Raw genomic sequence first — 19,270 nt, 5'->3', positions numbered from 1 at the left:
AGATCCTAAACTCTGTAGCCAAAGCCAATGACATTTTCATTTCTATGAAAAAAAGAAAGAAAACATCAAATCTTTCACTTTGTCTACATAAAATTCTCACCTTCATTTAAATTTTCCTCATAACCGTACTGATAACACTTCCTTTAATCAAGGTGTGTGTTTGCTAAAAAAAACTAAAAAGGCCTCACGAAATGAGAGCCGCAAGCAGAGATGCTATGGCGCTGATAGCCTACAGCAAGGCTGTGGGCTCATTACACCCTCCTATCCAGCAGCTGCTGAAGGTGTCCGCAAACAGAGCGCAGTGGTTAATCAGCTCTCTCGCAGAGTTCACCACGGTCTGTCAACATGGACACAGCCATCCTTCGTACAACATCAGTCAACCATCCTGCTAATAAAAAACTTTATATGCCAATGGAAATTTCTTTGAGGTGCCTGACACGGAAACCAAAAGCAGAGGGGAAATTAATTAATGTACCACTTGTGACATGTAAGAAGTAAGATGAATCAAGAAGAACACTGGGGTGTGGGGTGTATAAGCTCAGTCTGAATGCTCTGATCTAATTTTGGGTAGGCTTCAGTGCGGTTCGGTGCATGTCGAGCCTTTGTGATTTGTTCAAGTAAATAGGCAGGACAACAAGACAAATTTTTTATTCCGACAGTCAACGCCAGAATATTTTTGCTTAAGGTTAGTCAGTGTTCACCTGCTATTTAGAACAAGCCACAAATGACCAGGTTCTCAACATTTGGCTTGTTTCTTTGAAGGCAGATTTGCACAAACCAAATCCAACCAGACTCTCCAAGGTCTGAAATATGGTGCCAAGAAGTCCCATTTAAATCTCTTCATCTATACTTTGAAATTCATTATGCGGAGACAAACTTCACCACCTAAAAACAAGGCCGTTATTATTATCCCGGATGTGAAAGTGTGCGAGTTAGAAACAATTACTCAGGAAGAGCTTGTTACTGGGCACCAGTATTCTTTTGTCACATGTGAAAAGAAGAGGTTATAGGCGGCTCGAGTGATTGTGAGGGATTGCAGGCCGTTTCATGTGGGCCGAGGGGGCTTGGCAAGTCTTGCAGCTGGGATCACACTAGTACAGCTTTGGGATTAGTCGAAAATGGAACCCAGATGAAAGCATGGACGCCTGTTCAATTGCAAAGACTCAGTGTGCAGAACATTTACCTCCAGATTCTCATTGAAGGTGATGGGCAGCGATTGCTAACATCACAGAGACTGGGCTAAAATAAGAGCTGCATTCTAAGTGGCAGCGGCTTCCTGCAGATTTCAACTGTTGGGAACAGGCACTGGTCACGTTGCTTTAGTTTGTCCTTCAAACAGATGAACAGTGCCTGCCGCCTTCTTTCTGATGCCAGAGAGAAATTGGATTAGAAATCTATACATTAGTCTTGCCACGATAGACGGTGTTGACTGTGTAACCGGTTTTAAGCCGCAACACTGGTTACATCACTTTCCCACCGTGACACCATCTCCACCATCGTTTTGATTTTTTTTTAATCTATTTGTTTTTTCTTAAAATATTTATTTGAATGAAGTATAATAAAAATAATAATTATATATAATTTAGTTTAACAGAAAGCATACACTATAATTAAAAACTGAATGCAGCTACAATGCTTCGTGCCAAGAGAGTCACGTCACAGATCAGCATAACTGCGTCATCTCTTCTCCCTATGCTGCGTCTCATTAAAGATGACACATTGGCCACATTGGATGAAGACGGACAACTGACAGCCAACCTGAAAGCCGGCATCATATCTATTTTAAGGGGGTTGCACACCGGACGAGAAGTGCAGCACCACGTCTTTAAAATTCAAACATTGTTTTCTACGAGTGTATGCACACCAGCGGCGACATTCGGCATCTGTCCACGCTGCCCAGCTATGACTCAGGATGCCGTTTAAATTCCTGCCACGCCATCTGCATAGTTTTATATTAAATTAGTTGGAAATTGAGCTCGTGCATATAGAATTTACGCATCTGGTGTGCACGACCTCGAGATGTACTAGACACGGCCCAATGCTTCTCATCCGGTTTGTGACCGCTTTTAGACGAGAAATATGAAGCTCTGCCAGAAGCAAGCCAGCAGCTTATGAGCAAGACAATATTCCTGGACCCTCGCTACCGGGGTGACTACGACCCGAATGTTGAAGAGACAAAGAAATGGTCATCCTCGGTAGGAACCCCTTGAGAGAAGAGGGAGAACAAAATGAGGAACCCGACGTCGAGCCGCAGCCCAAAACAAAAAACAAAACAAAAAAACTCAGGAAGCGCTGTTAATAAATGCCAATTTATAGTGTTTTTATTTAGTAAGCTTAAGTTTTTATTTTATATTTGTTTCTTATTTATATGGTTTTATCATATTTAAACTTTGTGTAATTTAATTTAGGCGGATTTTAATTTCTTATTCGTTTAAAAAACATTCTAATATTTACTAAGCAGTAGGACGTTCTATGGTTCTTATTTGTTTGGGTCCACAGTTTGCCGATTTCAGATATTTTTTTTCAGCTTATACATGTTGGTATTTTTATTCGTATATCACATTAAGTTTTTTTTTTTTGTCCATTCAAGCAATTGACACCGGATTGCCAAATGCCACTAATTCGAAAGTGAATGTTTAACGCGCACGCATTTATAAGCTATTTAAAAACGAGGAAGAGAGGACCCCCCCCCCCCCCACCCCACGGTGATACCGGTATTACCTGTGTCGTCACACGTCGATTAACCGGTGGGAAATTTCCGTCATTCCTCACCGCGGCAACCCTAGTATACATCACTTGAATACACAAGGTGCATACACGTTTACAAATTACACATCTGAAGTAGTAGCTTATTTTCTTCAGCTCTATTAACCTTTCAAGTTATTTCAGCATTAAAAAATCTGACCAGGCATCCCAAAACCGAGTGATGTAAAGAATTCTTCACAGATAATAAATGTATGATGGAACATAAAGCATTCGTTTGGTAAGCAGAGGATGAATGTGAATTCGCTCAGAAGTCAAGCACAAAAAGCTGCCTGTCCTAATGATGTCTCCTAAGGCAGAGCCGGAGAAATGTGCTTTCAATTATGTCCCGGTGGACATAGGGAAGCAGAAGAAGAAATGCACTCGATTTACGTACAGCTCCAATTCTGCTCAGCGTGTTTTTACTGAACATTCAGAAATTACGTAATATTTTCCTTAATGTTAGCAGTCAAAAAGAGAGTATTAGCCTCTTGGGGTTCTGGATCCCTCCATTTGATCTGAATGGTAGCGTGATGCTGAGAACTGGAAAACAACAACAACAACAATGAACAAAACCCCAATGAACTCCATGCTCCTGCCATTTCTTGTCTAAGCTCTGACTGTGTACAAAATCAGAGAGGTGAGGTGAAGGAAAAACAAAGTTGGATTTAGTTTTCGGCACACTGCAATGTAAGAGTTGGGATCTGTGCTCAAAACTGGCCTGACTGACAGACGGACAGACATAGAGACAGACGAGTGTCCTTCATGTGATGATGGAGTATTCTGAAGCTCATACCAATGTGCAATGTTGTCTTTACAAAGCTGTCTGCTGCCACTGCTGAGTGAAACAATGTGAAATAACATATGATGTAAAAGCTCGCTCATTTAATGGTAAAAGCTTACGCTCTCTATTTAAATCGTCCATACACTGTATTCCAAAAAAGTCACCAAAGAAAGTTGAAAAATATGTATCAGACATGGTAGGAATTGTCATAGATTGCAAAAAATAAATAATAACTGTAAATTTGTTGCATTCAACATCCAATCTGAGAAAATGTAGATTATAATTACAGCCATAAATAACACGTGGGCAGTTTGAAGAAACTACATTTAAACTGTGAAATTCATTGTATGTATATAAAAATAAAAAAAGACCAAAAAAAGTTACTTACAACTACAGAAGGATTGTTCCACTCTTCGTAGGTACGAGCTGCATAGGGGTAGATGCGGTCGTTAATGATTTGGAGAGTTGTCATGCCAATAGCCTTCACGGAGCTGAAGTAGGCTTCCCAGAACCAGCGGGCCTAGGGAACAATAAATGGCATGACTTTCAAATATTTGTGAAAAAAGCAGAAAAGCACAGACTGATAAACAGAAATGTATAAATCACACAAAGTATGTTAAAAACACAAACCAAAGGCAAAAGATAAGGCCTCTCACATCACTCAACTCTCACCATCCTGCTCGTGCCTTTATGACCCCAACACACTTTCAAAGGCAAAACAGCCCATTAAAGACTGGTGACATGACTGCAGGCCCTATTCCAGACGGTTATGAGCCCTTCAGACTATCAGTCTTTTAACTTTTCCACTCGAGTGGCACTGAAACTGCAGCTAAAGTTTAAGGGCAGAGGTCAGGTCTTAAAGCTGCAATGTAATAACACTTTTGCCATGTACAATTTTTGTTATTTTTTTTTAAATAAAAACAATACTTTTTTTTTTTTTAAGCATGGATTAATTAATTCGATCAAACTTAAAGAATAAGAGAGTAACTAATTCCACACGGACAAAAATAATTCACGGAAATTATGTTCTTTTGAACTTTCTATTCAAAAAAAGAATGCTGTTTTCAACATTGATAATAATATGAAATGTTTCTTAAGCATCAAATAAGCATACTGGAATGATTTCTGAAGTATCACAAGGACACTGAAGACTGGAGTAACAGCCGCAAAAAATTCAGCTTTACATTAAACTTAATTTAAATAAACGAATATTCGAATATTCGTTTTTTTCGAGCTCAAATATTCGAATGTGATATTTGCGGAAAACGCCCATCCCTAATGCGCAGTTCTTTCAGTTTCGTGGTTCAATCCGATCTAGTGTTTTCTATGCACTCACTCACATTGGAAGGGGAATAAACCACCCCCTTCAATCTGGTCAAAATTTCATTCAGATCAAGCTTAATCGGATTGATTAAGGTGTTTATATGAACGTTTTTCAATCCGATTGAGCCATCAATCCGATTACAAATGGATTATTTGGGTGCATGTAAATGTAGCCAATGAGAAATAATTTTCATAATACCATTAGAGAAAAAAAGCCTATACCTTTAATAGTTACTACCAAAATGTTGATAGCTGACCTATATTCAACTTATCTTTAAGCTTTAACAATTAATCCATGAGGGTTTTTAAAAAAGTGAGCAAAACATTTTCACAAATCACCAATACTGAAAACAACCTTTCATTATTCACCAAACAAGAATGTCAACAATCTATACATAATCTGTCAATACAAGAACACACACTCTTTTCCCTCCAAAGCAGATCCATTAACAAACCCAAAGCTCCAGCAGTGAGGGGCGATGAGCACATTAGAGTTAATTACCCATAAAACAGTGCTATCTCCTGCTAGGAGGCGCCATGCCGCAGTGACCCAGCTCCACCCTTCCTGGTCCTGTTTGACCCTGATCTCTTTAACATGGTCAACCAAGTGCATGCTAGAGGCAGCCTCATTACCTGGCCTGACTGCAAACAGTGTCACTCAGATTAGGTCTAACCACAAAGAGTCAAATGAGACCAGGGTGAATATAAAAAACATGAATAATGCCGTTACAACATTTTCCTGAGGCAGTTATTGAACATCATCAGAGAGTGCTTATGGTCTTTCTTTTAAAAACAATAATTAAAAAAAAAATTGTGTCATTTGATGAAATAGAGGTTTGTGCAACACATTAAAAAGCGGATCCTCTGACCATTTCAGTTACTCTCAACCCAATGAACTCAGTTCAGCACATTAGAAGAGCGCAGCCCCCCCCCCCCCCCCCCCCCGAGGGCCTGGCCCTTAAACCTTAAAGAAATACAACTACACAAAAAAAAACAGCTTTTCTTTATATGGAGAGGGGAAGAGGATTCAAAAAGAATTTCTGATCCCAAGGGGAGCACAGCCGCCCATAAATCAGCTTGTGATGAAAGTTTCTTTTCCTACCAGGAGAAGGCAGAGAGAAAACCGCACCCACCAAGAGCTGAACCCGCCCCGTTTGGATGTTGGCTGCTCTTTTGACATATTAAAGATTGTTCATCTCTTGAACATACAATAATCATTCCTTTATCTTACAGGACACTGTTGCAATAATAACTGTAGATGGGAATCATAAAGAATTAAATGACTGGTTCCAAATCTTAATGATTCTGGTTTAAGTACTTTTTTGTAAGAAATATTTTAAAACATGCAATGCAATTATTTGCTAAATGATGAGATAACTTCAATAATAAATGCTATAAAAATAAAATCACCTTATCTGAATCATTTGTTTAGGAATAGGTTGGACTTGGCACAGACTGCACTGTATGGTTGGACTAACCAAAAAGAAAGAGCTCACAAAATTGATTAGTTCTGGAAACTGTTGGAAAACTACGGAAGTTCTAAGCGGCCATGCAATATAATTTTTTTCCTTGTTGTTTTCTCGTTATAACGACTTAATTTTCCCGTTATCTCGACATAACGAAAGTCGTTCTCTCATAACGACATGACAGTTTTTACTGTTGCTATTTTAACAAACTCAACTTTGACAGGCATCTGATGGAAAACCATGCAGGCGCTCTTACTGTAGCCTATATTTCAGCAAACTTTGCTTCGCCTAGGTAATAACGTCTACAATACTGTATACACCAAACATTTTGTTTTTGTAATTAACATGTTTAAATGGCAACACCACGAACACTTCAGAAGGGCTATTCTAAGATCTTTTAGAGCTGCTTGGATTAAACTCACTTTTAATTTTCCCTTTATTTGAAATAAAATTATATATAATTTGTAATTTTTAGTAGTCATTATATGCTGTGGCAGATATCATGTGCGTTACAAGCTTCTGTTTGAAAAGAGCGTTGTACGTGTAGTGTGTGTGTGTGCAGAAAAAACGATCACAATATTATAGAACAAAACTGAATTAAATTATCCTATGCACGTTACATATACATCCCATTTCTCATCAATATGGTTAACAATAAAGATTAATAATAAGGAAAAGAAGCACATCACAAATAGCCTACATCGTTAAATCCCGTCCTACTGTAGATAAACAGAACATCTCCACTTATTAACTCCCTAATCATGTGCCTCAAAGAAGCACAAATAAAGATAGAGGTGCAAACAGAATACAGTGACGTCAACCTTGGTTTTGATAAGCAGTTATTTTATGACACAGAACACGTTGGTGAAACTCATGCATCTAAGCAAGAACTTAATACACTAAATAACCATATTGATTCAATTAAAATTTATGAATTAATTAAATGTCAGTAATGAACAAGACTGCACAAATTATAGCGATCACGAGGAAGGTCCGCATACAGTAAAGTGGACAGTGTACAACACCCCATCAGTTATATGCAGGTCTATAGTAGGGCCGTCACTTTTGTGAAAAAAAATTTCGATTTCTAAGACATAAGTGTTCATTGAATCGATTTTCCATGTCTAAAAAAAAAAAAAAGACGTTTCCTTTTTCAACGTCAAATAACGGACGAACGTAAAGAGAGAGCTGGAAACAATTCAGCAATATGTCTTATTTATTGGCATAAAGTTTCGTGCAGAATAACAAACAGCAACAGGAGTGCAACATTCTCGAAAAAATATATATGCAGAGGGGACGGCTGCCATAACAAAAGAAAAACATCACTGCAGGCTTCAACCCAGCTGCATTTATGATTTAGACAATTCAAAAATCTCCAAGATTATTTAAAAAAATGATTCAATCCATTTCAAACAACTGTTAAAAAAAATGAAACTTTAAATGGACTTGAGAACAGGCCATGTGTGTTTTTTTATTGAACGTAACCGACACTTAGGCTAGGCGGCACTAGGCAGGTATAATGAAATGCGCAAAAAGGCTAGGGCCATTACAAATTTATTGGACAGGAAAACAAGTCGATCAACATTTTCGGGGTCCAGAGGAGAGTGTTTTTTTATTCACTATATGTCCAGCTGTTGAGAAGACGCGCTCCTACCGCACTGATGTCCCAGGGACACTCAGGTACAGCTGCGCAAGATGGGGGTATTACTGCCAATTTTCCATCACAAAAGCCGGTCGCTGTCAGCTTGCAATGGTCCTTTTCATAACTCAGAATCTCCTGTAACTAGATGCGCGAATGAGGTGAATTCGCGTCTACCACGCCGCGAGACCTCCAGACGCGCGTAAACGCGTCTTTACATTGACTTAACATTGAAATCATTCGCGCCAGATGCTCTATTCGCGTTTGGTCTGAACACAGCATAAGAGGTGGCTTTCGACGTCACTGGGTCTTATAGGCGCGTAAAATTGCTGGTATTTTCTGTCTAGCTTTCGCAAAGCATACTGCACTTTTGGAATTCTTTATTTTCTTTTTCTGCTTGTTTGAGTTATTTTACATCTATATTTTTTAATTGTTTCATTATTTTAAAATTAATAGTGTACATATCTGGTTAAAATCGATTCCCTATTTTCATTTTCGAAACTTTTTTTTGGTTGGTCCGATCGATTGTGCAATCGATTTTCGAACTAAAAGTGACAGCCCTAGTCTATAGTGCCACCTGCTGCCGCAGTTTTGTAACTTCTTAGAGAAAACTAAGTCATTATAACGAGAAAACGACTTTCGTTATGTCGAGATAACGAGAAAATTAAGTCGTTATAACGAGAAAACAAGAAAGAAAAAAATTATAATGCATGGCCGCTTAGAACTTCCATAGAAAACACAGCTTGTGCATCATTGTTTTGATTCACTAAAAAGAACAGAGTTATGAAGAATCGGTTGGGTTACAGTGGTTGACGTGCAAGTTAGAGTCGTTTGATATGAGAATCTGACTGTACTTGTCCCACTGTAAATTTTTCAGTATATTTATCCTAAATAACTGCTAATATAACAAATAACATCAATCTATGTGCTGACAATACTAAATGAAAACTAGGCAAAAAGTACTGAGCACTGTCATGAGTTAAAGATTCAAACCAATTCATCAGCAACATCCATGCAGTTGATCCATGCATTGCTAGCACTCTTCAATCCGTAGAGAGGGCACAAGCAAATCAATTCAGCAAAAGGACAAGAGACGATTTGATGAAATGTTAGAAACAGCTACTTTCTTAGGCTGAAAGACTTGGCAATCACACCATGAAGTACAGTAGTTGGCTGCTGCCTCCATTGGTTAAAATGCAGAGAAAATCCACTTCACCTATTACTCACAACGGTCTGTAATACTTCTGCTTCCTATTATTTGCAGCATCTGCATTATATGCAGTCCTACACTAAAAGTTTAAGAGGGGTGTCTTCTGGCAAGATCAAGAAAAAAGTAGTAGGGATTTTTGTAAAATTGAAGTAAGGTATACATATCAAGAATCAATTATCAATATCAATAGCAGCCATACAATCGCTCTGCTGTCTGGAGGTGGTATAGGCTAGTAAGAAAGGAGTGGGTCAAGATGTGTTCAAGTGTGGGCTGATATCTCACTGGCTTCATGCCATGTCAATATTCCAGCACACGGTGTGTTTTTGCACACTACATCTTAACACAACCCAGAAACCTGTGGAACTAAACTACAACAATCTCCTCACACAAAAATATTCAACATCGAGCTGAAGAACTTGAGACTGTTCAAGAAGCCAATGCCAATGGAAGCAGAATGAAATTATTATTACTTATGGCTATCGTATAGTACTCTACATGGCATTATATTGACCATAATTATTACATAGTGAAATCAAAAGATCTCTTTACATGCATTCCATGTGGTTTAGCAGCTTTAACAAAAGTATACAGCTGAAAAAGCTGAAGGGAAAAAATTAAAGCAAAAGAGTGCGGTTAACGATTTGTTTGGATAAAGAGACATCACCAATACTTAAAATTAGCTTTCATCATGATTTACTATGGCTGGAGAAATTTCATCTTTAGAGAATCAAAAGTATACACTTGCAGGAATATTGTTTTTGGCATTAACCCACCTGTCTAACGGTTATTTTCACGGCCGAGCTAGAACTCCATTGAAAGGAAAAATGAATGTTAGTGGAGAAGAAGAGAGGTTGTGACTTCTTTAACCTTGCCATCACCCTGTATTAAACCTAAGACTGCTTACATTTAGTCTGAATGGAACTCTTTAGAACTCAGTTTCCATCAGTTTCGACAGTATTTGGTACAGTTTACTAACTGAATTTTTAGTCCTTGGGCTGACCCAAGAAGTGAAAATGACCTATTGACCATCATGATGGACAGATGCTGTCCATGTAAAAGTGCAAACACATTCTTACCTGTCTCTGCATCTCCTCCACCTGTCTGTGAGGGATGTTCTTCAAAATAGTGTACATCTCTGGCAACTTCTCTTCTGGAATGACAACAGATGCCCTGCAAGTACACACACACAAATGACTCCTATTCAATTCACTTGATTTTCAAATGACCTATTTTATACAGCAACATTGATAATTGTAACAAATGTTTCTTGAGCACAAAATCAGCATATTAAAAATAAAATGATTTATGAAGAATCAAGTAACAGTGAAGATAGGAGTAATGGATGCTGAAAATTTAGCTTTGCCTGTACAAAAAAAAATTACACTTAAAACAGAAAATATTTCATTTCAAAAGGGAAAAAGTTGATCAATTGTAATATTTTTTACGGCAATTATAATGTCTTTACTGTATGTTTTAAATAAATTGTCAGCCTTGATGAGCATATGAAATTTCTATCAAATATAAAAAAAGATTTAATTTAAAAAGATATGTATGTGATAATTTTGATTAATGAGGTCATTTTTATATCCAAATCTTCAATCTTAATTTTCTGGGTTAGCTCATGACTTTCGGAAGTTATAATAAAGTGTTCAATACGATTTTTGTTTATAAGATATTCATAAGGTGATCAGTAGGCCAGGTAGCATATTATCTTTATTCATGAACACTGGTGACTGACAACAACAGATTTTTGACCTTTACCTTTTCCAGTCCAGCACTTCAGAGAAAGGCAGAATGTAAGAATCAGCCATGATGACAGGGACACATCCAGCCTGTAGCACGTCACTAAGCGTGGCTTGGCCGAGCCTGGCCCCTCGCAGAACAACACAGAATGATGACTCCTACAGAACACACAGGGGACACATTTGTCATCTGTAATAACAACACACTCTCAGACATCTTGAGTTATGCTGTAACAGACAGCAGTGTGATCTAGGTGTGTGGTGTGAATGAAGGGGTTGCAATGTGAGGTTCTAGGATCAGAGTCTAGAGGGGCTTTGTGTTGAAAAGGGGGTGATGGCTCTCACAGGGATTTGGCCTCTGCTCCTCCTCACTGTGGAACGTCTCCCAGATGTGCTGCAGCACCCAACCCAGATGATAAGCATACTTCCTGTCTAGACAGGGCTTGATGGGAGATGAGCATGGTGGGCAGGAACAGCATTTGTTTCTTTTGCTTACACTAATGGAGAAATGTGTTGCGGTGGTAAAGATTGCTTCTGAATGGGTAGAACATTTAAAGTCAATAGGAACATTCAGGCCAAGCACTCAAAGGAAGGATGGGCTTAATTGACACAAATATGTAATGTTTTTTCTAAGGTAAAAATTTTAACCTGAATAGTCGAATTAGTCCAATAGTTAATAATGTAAGCAATTAAAATTGAAAAAAAAAAAAACGATTTATGAAGAGTTTGGTTCCAGAATGCGAAAAAAAAAAAAAAATTAAGACGTAAGTTCCCGCCAAAATCAGTATTGTATCTGGTCGGTATTGAAAAAGTATTTTTTTTTACTTTACGCAAACTGCGATATACGCTGTGTTATTCTGTCATATTTTCTCCCTTTCTTTAGGGCTGACATTTCTATCTGATTAATTATGGGAAAAAAACAACATGTTAAAATGATAAATGCATTTAACGCAAACCGCCACTGCCCAGATCTGTACGTTATCTTACATTGCATGCAGTTGTTTAGTTCAAACATAATGCAGGGTAACAACTGTATGATGTAGTCTAGAATAATGAAATTATATAACTCAAAATTTGATATTATGTAAATATACATAATATATAGATCAGTGGTTTTCAAACTGTGGGCCGCAATGGTATTGCAGGTGGGCCGCCAATTAATATTAAAAGAAATATTAATATTGTTAACATATGTAAAAATGTTTAAGTCATAATTTCATATATATAATTAAATAACAAACAAATAAATATTAAACTATAACTATGCTTCCACTATTCGAGCTCACTGATTGGTTTAAGAATAAACCACCAATTTATCTTAGATATTTTTGCTGCATATGCTACAGAACAACAAATTCAAACATGCATAAATGGCTGTCAACATGTTCCCTCCTGACTGCTTGCGCCACTGACTGCCGAGCTCTGCCTGGATCTGGTTCCCGTTTTGCTGAACTGTGCCAGCCCGAGTTATTTTCTGTTCATTGCTAGTTCATTCAATGCAGACAGTTAACAATATAGCTTCTGAGTACTAAGTTATTAACCCAACAATGGTGGGGTCAGATATTTTTTTGCAGTGGGCCATGCAAACATATGTATTTGGTTGTGTGGGCCGCGAGTTGAAAAATGTTGGGGACCACTGATATAGATTATATCATGTAATTAATTTAATTAAAAACTGGACAGCCCTAAAAAACATTATTAAAAAATAAAAAATATATATTAAAAAATAAATTTTTTTTATAAATAATAAAAAGATTCATTTTACATACTAATTTAGGTAATTTAAATAAATTTAGGAGCTAAGTGATTCTAATAGGTGACCTTTTAAATATGTTTTAATATGTTTACTATGTGGAATTTCATGTGGATTCAATGGTGCTTAATAAGAATGGATGTGTGGAGAAACCAACCTGTAAGATTTGAGGGTAGTCATAGACCTGTCCTTTACAGCAGCGCTTTCTGACCGAGGCTAAACCCTGAGAAAGATTGCTGCATTTATCTAGGAGGAGTAGGGCCTCCCCATTCTCCTCCTTCAGCCTCTCCAGTTCCACACGGTATTCCCGATGGATGGCCGTCTGAGATGACAGAATGAAGTAGCGTCTGGGCCTGAAGTAAACACATATTATGTGATGCAATTTTTTGTCATTAAAGATAAATTGGTTAATCAATGTCGATAAGCAGGATCTCACCCTGGTTGCCTCTCAGGAAGGTCCACCTCAGCAGATAAAGGGCTATACACGGGGATGCTGACATCATAACCCTGCCTGTATGTCCATGTGGAGAAGCCTCCCCCAGCCAGCAGGGCTCTGTGAAACAATGAAGATGACAACTCTGTCACCGCGAATGTCTGCAAAAGGCGCTGAAGATAAAACACGGCCTTTATATGGTTTTACATGACAAATGTGTGAACATGCCACTCCGAAGCATTTAACAGAGTTGCCTTCGCGTCCTCATTCTACGAGTCAATAAAACTTCAAACGGTGCTTGGTTTGAGGGAATGGAGTGAGTATAGGGAAAGCTGCAAATATGGCCACGCAACATCAATGTCTTTTTATCTCACCCCACACATATGCACATATGGGCAGCTGGTTCTGATGAGGCTGTACGCCAAATGGAGCACAGCTGGATGAGCCCAGGAAATTCCCTACAGCTCCAGATAAGTGCTCATCGTTTCAGGGCTTTCTAGTACATAAAACTCACCTTTTACACCCAAAGCAAATGATCGGCCAAGTAATAGGCTGAGAAACATGGACCATGTTGCAGTAAATACCAGGAGATTTTGTTTGTCTCCCTGCTCTTGGCGGAAGTGTGCTATTCTCTTTCATGATCGCTCTCAATGCATCTTTGATCTCTGGGTCTAAGGAACATTTAGGATATTTAACCAAAAAGAAAAATTCAAGTTGAAATCTAAATAGGACAGTTCTGTGACACTGATACATATGAATATATTTTTGAGGATGGATGTTTATTTTAATTATATATTGCAAGCATTCCAGTTTATCTCAATACAAGGGTGTTGAAACACCAAGAAGATCCTTAAATGCAGCATGGATTTCTTGGAGTCTGGCATCAGTCTGTCAGTACTGTGGTTTTATGTCATTGTGGACAACCATGAAGTGTCAATTTAATCACGCTAACCTACAGATGTAAAATAGTGCCATATTGCAAACTCACATAAATACAAGTATCCTGAGACTAAAAAATATAAGAGAGGATATGAGAGCATTTATTGCTTCTGCACAAGGTCAAACATAGAGACACACTGCCCTCAAGTGGCAAACACTACATCCAGTCTCTATTGGAAATTAACAGTGCAGTGACAAAATTTGCCCTATGGAAATGGTTTTCAAGGGCAATTTCATTTTTATTTTATTTTTTACTTTGAGGGCATATTTTTTCTAACTATATAAAAACACTGTATGTCTTCCATTCATAATCAAAGAACACAACTTAACTAAGATTAATCTGAACAAGAATGGTTGCAAATTATTCAATAAAACCAACATTAAATACAAACATAGCTGTAAATATATTTAGTTTTGGCTTCATATTTGGGTGTTGGGAGTGTTCATGTTTAGTGTTTACAAGTAGAGCTGCACGGTTAAACAAAATTCAGATCGCAAAGGCGATATATCCCAATTAAGCAGAAGTTGCAATTGTCATGCGTATCTTTCAGTGAAGCAGAGTTCTGTGATCAGAAGTAAATCTCTATCTGAATGCTAAATACATCCTGCAGAAGAAATCAGGAAATCCCTATAGCGGTTGCTGAATAAAACGAAGATTTAACTGCTTTCATTCAACATGACTAATAAACACACGACTACAACAATCTATGATTTATCTGAGTTTGTCTTATTAAAATGTTTATTATAATGAAGAAGTATATAATAATGCAATTTTATTCGACATAGCCTTTTTTACTGCTATGAATACTATGAAACATGTTGTGTGCCTTATTCTGTGTAAGAAGCCATCACACAGAAGGGTTTATTTCAATCAATGTTTGAAGTAAAAACATTAAATCTGGTATTTTCACATGCTTTCAGATTGAGCAGCATTTACTAGATATGGTCTTCACTGCAGAACACAAGATCCAGGGGGGCGTGGCTGGATCCAGAGCCAACTCCTCCTACCTTACATATACCTAAACCTACCCATCTCCACCCCCTGATCCCTAAACCCACCCATCTCCGACCGCCTAGATGTGTATCAAACCACTCCCCCTGGATCTTGTGTTCTGCAGTAAAGGGCTACTAATTTAATACACAGAGCCATAGTTCACTGACAAGCTATGCAAACAGCTTTCATAATCACATTATCACATGATTATTATGGTCTGCGATTATGAACGCGATTTTGCATTGCTTGTCAGTGAACTAGAGTTCTGTGTAGTAAATGCTGCTCCATCTGAAAGCACGTGATGGAGATTTACTACTGATTACAGAAACGGCTTTACTGACAAGATGCGCATGACAAGCACATACGATTAATTCATACAGCCCTATTTAAAAGGCTGAATTTTAATTTTTTTTAAAAATGTACAAAATCAACACCACTCACTTCTTAAAAAGCAAATACAGAGCAAATTTACAGCTATAGGTCACTAAGGTGACTTTGAAAGGACTAAACTCACACAAAATTTATGAAATAATAAATACTGAAATGCATACAATGTGAAAGAACAAATCTTTCCTAGGTTTCACCATACAAGAATGATCCAGAGAATGATTCCAGAATGAGAAAATATGGGGGTCTGAATACTGTCCTCACAATATGCAAATAAAAGGTGTAGTACGAAAGGTATAGAGATGATCTGACAAAATCTACATTACCATTCAAAAGTTCGGGGATAGGTAAGATTATCTTAATGTTTTTGAAAGGTTCTTATGTGATCAAACATACAATAAACCTTTAATATTGTGAATATTATTTAACATTATTAACATTATTACCATTATTACCTTACAACTATTTCCTATTTTAATATATAAGGTAAAACTTTACAACAAGGTTCCATTAGTTAATGTATTAACTAACATGAACAAACAATGAACAATACATTTACAACGATATTTATAAATCTTCGTTAATGTTAATCACCTGTTTTCAAATGGAGCGGCATTTAATAGACAGAGCCGTAGATCACTGACAAGCTACGCAATATCGCATTCATTATCCAAGATGAATAGCCTTCGATAATGAACGCGATATTGCGTAGCTTGTCAGTGATCTACGGCTCTGTCTATTAAATGCCGCTCCATTTGAAAGCAGGTGATGGCGATTTAGCGGTAATCACAGAACCAGATTTACTGACTAGGTGCGCATGATCCTATTGTTAGATATATCGCCCAGCCCTAATTCACAGCGCATTAACTAATGTCAACAAGCACAACTTTTGATTTAATGCATTAGTAAATGTGTTAAATTAACATTAACTAAGATTAATAAATGCTGTCGAAGTGTTGTTTACACTTACTTCATGTTAACTAAAGTGGTTAACTAATGTTAACTTATGAACCTTATTGTTAAGTTAAAGCTGAATCTTCAGCAGCCATTATTCCAGTCTTCAGTTTCACATGATCCTTAAGAATTTATTCAAAATTGAAATGGGGTTCAATAAACATTTCCTACTATTAACAATGCTGAAAACATTTGTGCTCCAAAAGAACAGCATTTATTTTAAATAGGAGTCTTTTTTTTTTTTTTTTTTAAGTCTTCAGTGTCACATTTGATTGGGTTAACGTATCTATTTTTAAAATCTTACATTCCCCAAACGTTTGAAAGGAAGTTTACATGATTTTAACATTCAGACTTCCTGACATAATAATCAATTTTGTGTGCCTGTTAATTTCTACTACCTCTCACCTGTCTCTGGGCACATCCAGAGCTGTATTGTAATCAGGGGGTCCTCCAGGAAGCATATTGAACAGCAGGTGGTTCATACCTTTGTCCCACCTAAAAATGCATAAATAAAAATATATAGCTCAGAAAAGTGCCATAAGTTACACTGTAAAAGAGAAAGTGCTAATGTAAAAAAAAAGAAAAATTATAATAATACATTGAGGACCCAGTAAAGTCAAAGTAGGCAAAGGTAATTTATAAATACTCAAAGATATCTACCTAGGCAGCATGGCCAGTGCTTGAGCAGTTTCACGAACCCGCAGTGAGTTCTGATTCAACACATCAATGGAGGGTATGAACAGACATGCTCTGGTCATATCATCAGTGTAAAAATCACTGTCCGATATGGCACTCAGCAGGTCATTGTATTCTCGAGAGAGGCCAGTGCTGCTGATGGGTACCCCCAACTCATCCACAAATCGCTGAAGAGGATAGATATACACCTGTGTACAAACACACACACACACACACACACAAACTATTACCAGATCAAAATAGCCCTGTTATGACATCCAACCTAATAAACATAAATCAATAACACAATTCTTTCTCTCTTTGCATCACCTTGATTTTATTCTTGGGATTATATCCACAGCGATACACATCAAAGCAAGTGTGCATTCGACAGCTCAGGTCACCCCTCTCAGGAATAGGGCTGCTCATAGGTATCCTGACCAATGGAGCATCATGCACACTACGACGGTCCAGACTCCATTCTGCAGAGGATTCAATGGAGTGAGGCCAGAACTGGAACATCCCCGTTGCAATCAGCCCCAGTAAGACCACAGAGAAGAGGGTGATGTAGTAGATCCGGTGTTTAGTCTTCATACGGGGTATGAGTGCAGGGCCCCGGGAACCATACTTCACTGATGCACACATGATGAGCCAAACCCACTGCAGAACACACAAACAACACTGATGAACATCTGCACGTGTCAGAGAATATCAGCAAATGTTTTGATGAACAGAAAAAAACAACAACAACATATAATAGATGTACAAGATCTTCTTTATCAGTTCATTTTCTATACTTTTGACTCTTTAAAATACAATTTATTTATTATATGACTGATTGTTCCAATTCAAATTTTTATAGCTACGTTAATGCATCTAATGACATTTCAGTTATCATATGATTTTACATTGGAAAGCTGATTTATTATATTATCGATCCAAATAAATAAAACAAATTATTTTTGACTTATCAAATTTCAATTAATTTATAATTTGATCCATACTTTATTATATAAGTAACTGTTCTAATTCTAATTTATTATATGACTCATACATATAATGACATTTAATTTATTACATGATTGTTAAGTCTCGTTTGGATTTATTATATTACTAATATATCTAAATTCAATTAATTTACAAAATTATTATAACGGGTGAGGTTTGAATGAATTTGTTTTATGACATGATAAATATTTGGAAATTGACGGATTCATCATTTAACGTAATACATTTACTGGAATTACACATGATTGTTTCCTCTAATTACAAATCATTTATTATATTATTGATTGTTCTAATTCTAACAAAGGTATTCAATAGGGATAAATTTTATTATTGGCACGTTTAATTACAAATAATTTATTATATGATTGATTTATCTAACGTTAATTCCAATTAATTTACTACACGACTGATACAGCTAATCTTTCATACAATTAACCCCTCAAATTCCAATTACTTTATTTAAACCAATCCCTCTAATTTCTTCATGACTTACATTTATTAATAAAATTAGGCCATTTTAAACAAGCATTTTACTCAAAATATGTACTGTCTTGGGTTGTAAAATAAATCCAAAACTCACTAGCTAACGTCAGCAGGTATGCTAGCAACTACAAAATCATTAACTTACCTTTACGGTGTCCAATTATCTGCCTCAGATCTCAGCACGCCTCAACCATAATCTCAGTTATTGCCCCAATATGGTGCAAAAGCTGAAAATAAATTGTTGATAAAATTTCGTAAATTATCCCACAACACCTTCCTTTTGCTAAAGAGCCATCTGAAATCGTCTCTCCTTCATGCGTTAGTCTCATCCGTTTTTCTTGTTATTCGGGTCGCGTGGCGCCATCTGCTGTAGAGGGAGAATGAACGTGAGGCATTGGCTGCGTCTTCAAACCTTGTAAACCGCCTACCTAGACAGCATTTTGGGGTGAGTTTGTGTTATGTTCTGTAGTATGTGTCTATCTAGCTATTTTAGCCACAGCCAAATAAGCAACATATATCAGTTCGTTATTTCAGCCACTATTTTATCTTATGGCGTAAATAATTTCAAACGTTTAAACTATGCTTTAGTTTGAGTATTAGAGCAATATTTTCTTTATGCCTGGTGTTTTTATCTTTTATGCAAGAAACAGTATTCTGGGTCCTGTTCCTCGACCGTGGTTTAACAAAGCCCGGATTTCATATTATATCATTTCATTCGGATTGACCTGGCTCAAACAC

General features: G+C 37.1%; 1 protein-coding gene and 1 long non-coding RNA gene across 2 annotated transcripts in view; one reads left to right on the top strand and one right to left on the bottom strand.

Moving 5' to 3' along the window:
• Positions 1–18,885, bottom strand: part of LOC132104362 (exostosin-2) — a 31,316-nt gene extending 12,431 nt beyond the window's left edge. Inside the window, exons 1-9 of the mRNA XM_059509791.1 lie at positions 18,678–18,885; positions 17,372–17,701; positions 17,027–17,250; positions 16,772–16,861; positions 13,096–13,212; positions 12,817–13,012; positions 10,926–11,065; positions 10,241–10,334; positions 3,915–4,046 (exon numbers count right to left, since the gene is read on the bottom strand). Of these exons, the coding sequence (XP_059365774.1) occupies positions 3,915–4,046; positions 10,241–10,334; positions 10,926–11,065; positions 12,817–13,012; positions 13,096–13,212; positions 16,772–16,861; positions 17,027–17,250; positions 17,372–17,686 (1,308 nt within the window). The 5' untranslated portion in view covers positions 17,687–17,701; positions 18,678–18,885. The remainder of the gene's footprint in view (positions 1–3,914; positions 4,047–10,240; positions 10,335–10,925; positions 11,066–12,816; positions 13,013–13,095; positions 13,213–16,771; positions 16,862–17,026; positions 17,251–17,371; positions 17,702–18,677) is intronic.
• On the top strand, positions 7,237–8,691 carry LOC132104368 (uncharacterized). The gene is made up of 2 exons (XR_009423532.1): positions 7,237–7,331; positions 8,507–8,691. It is a non-coding gene; the product is annotated as an uncharacterized LOC132104368 (long non-coding RNA).
• Positions 18,886–19,270: the final 385 nt, after the last annotated feature.

The sequence above is a fragment of the Carassius carassius genome, chromosome 2 (genome assembly GCF_963082965.1).
Source record: "Carassius carassius chromosome 2, fCarCar2.1, whole genome shotgun sequence".
NCBI lineage: Eukaryota > Metazoa > Chordata > Actinopteri > Cypriniformes > Cyprinidae > Carassius > Carassius carassius.
Note: the sequence above shows the minus strand (reverse complement) of the source record. Positions and strands in the feature narration are given on the sequence as shown.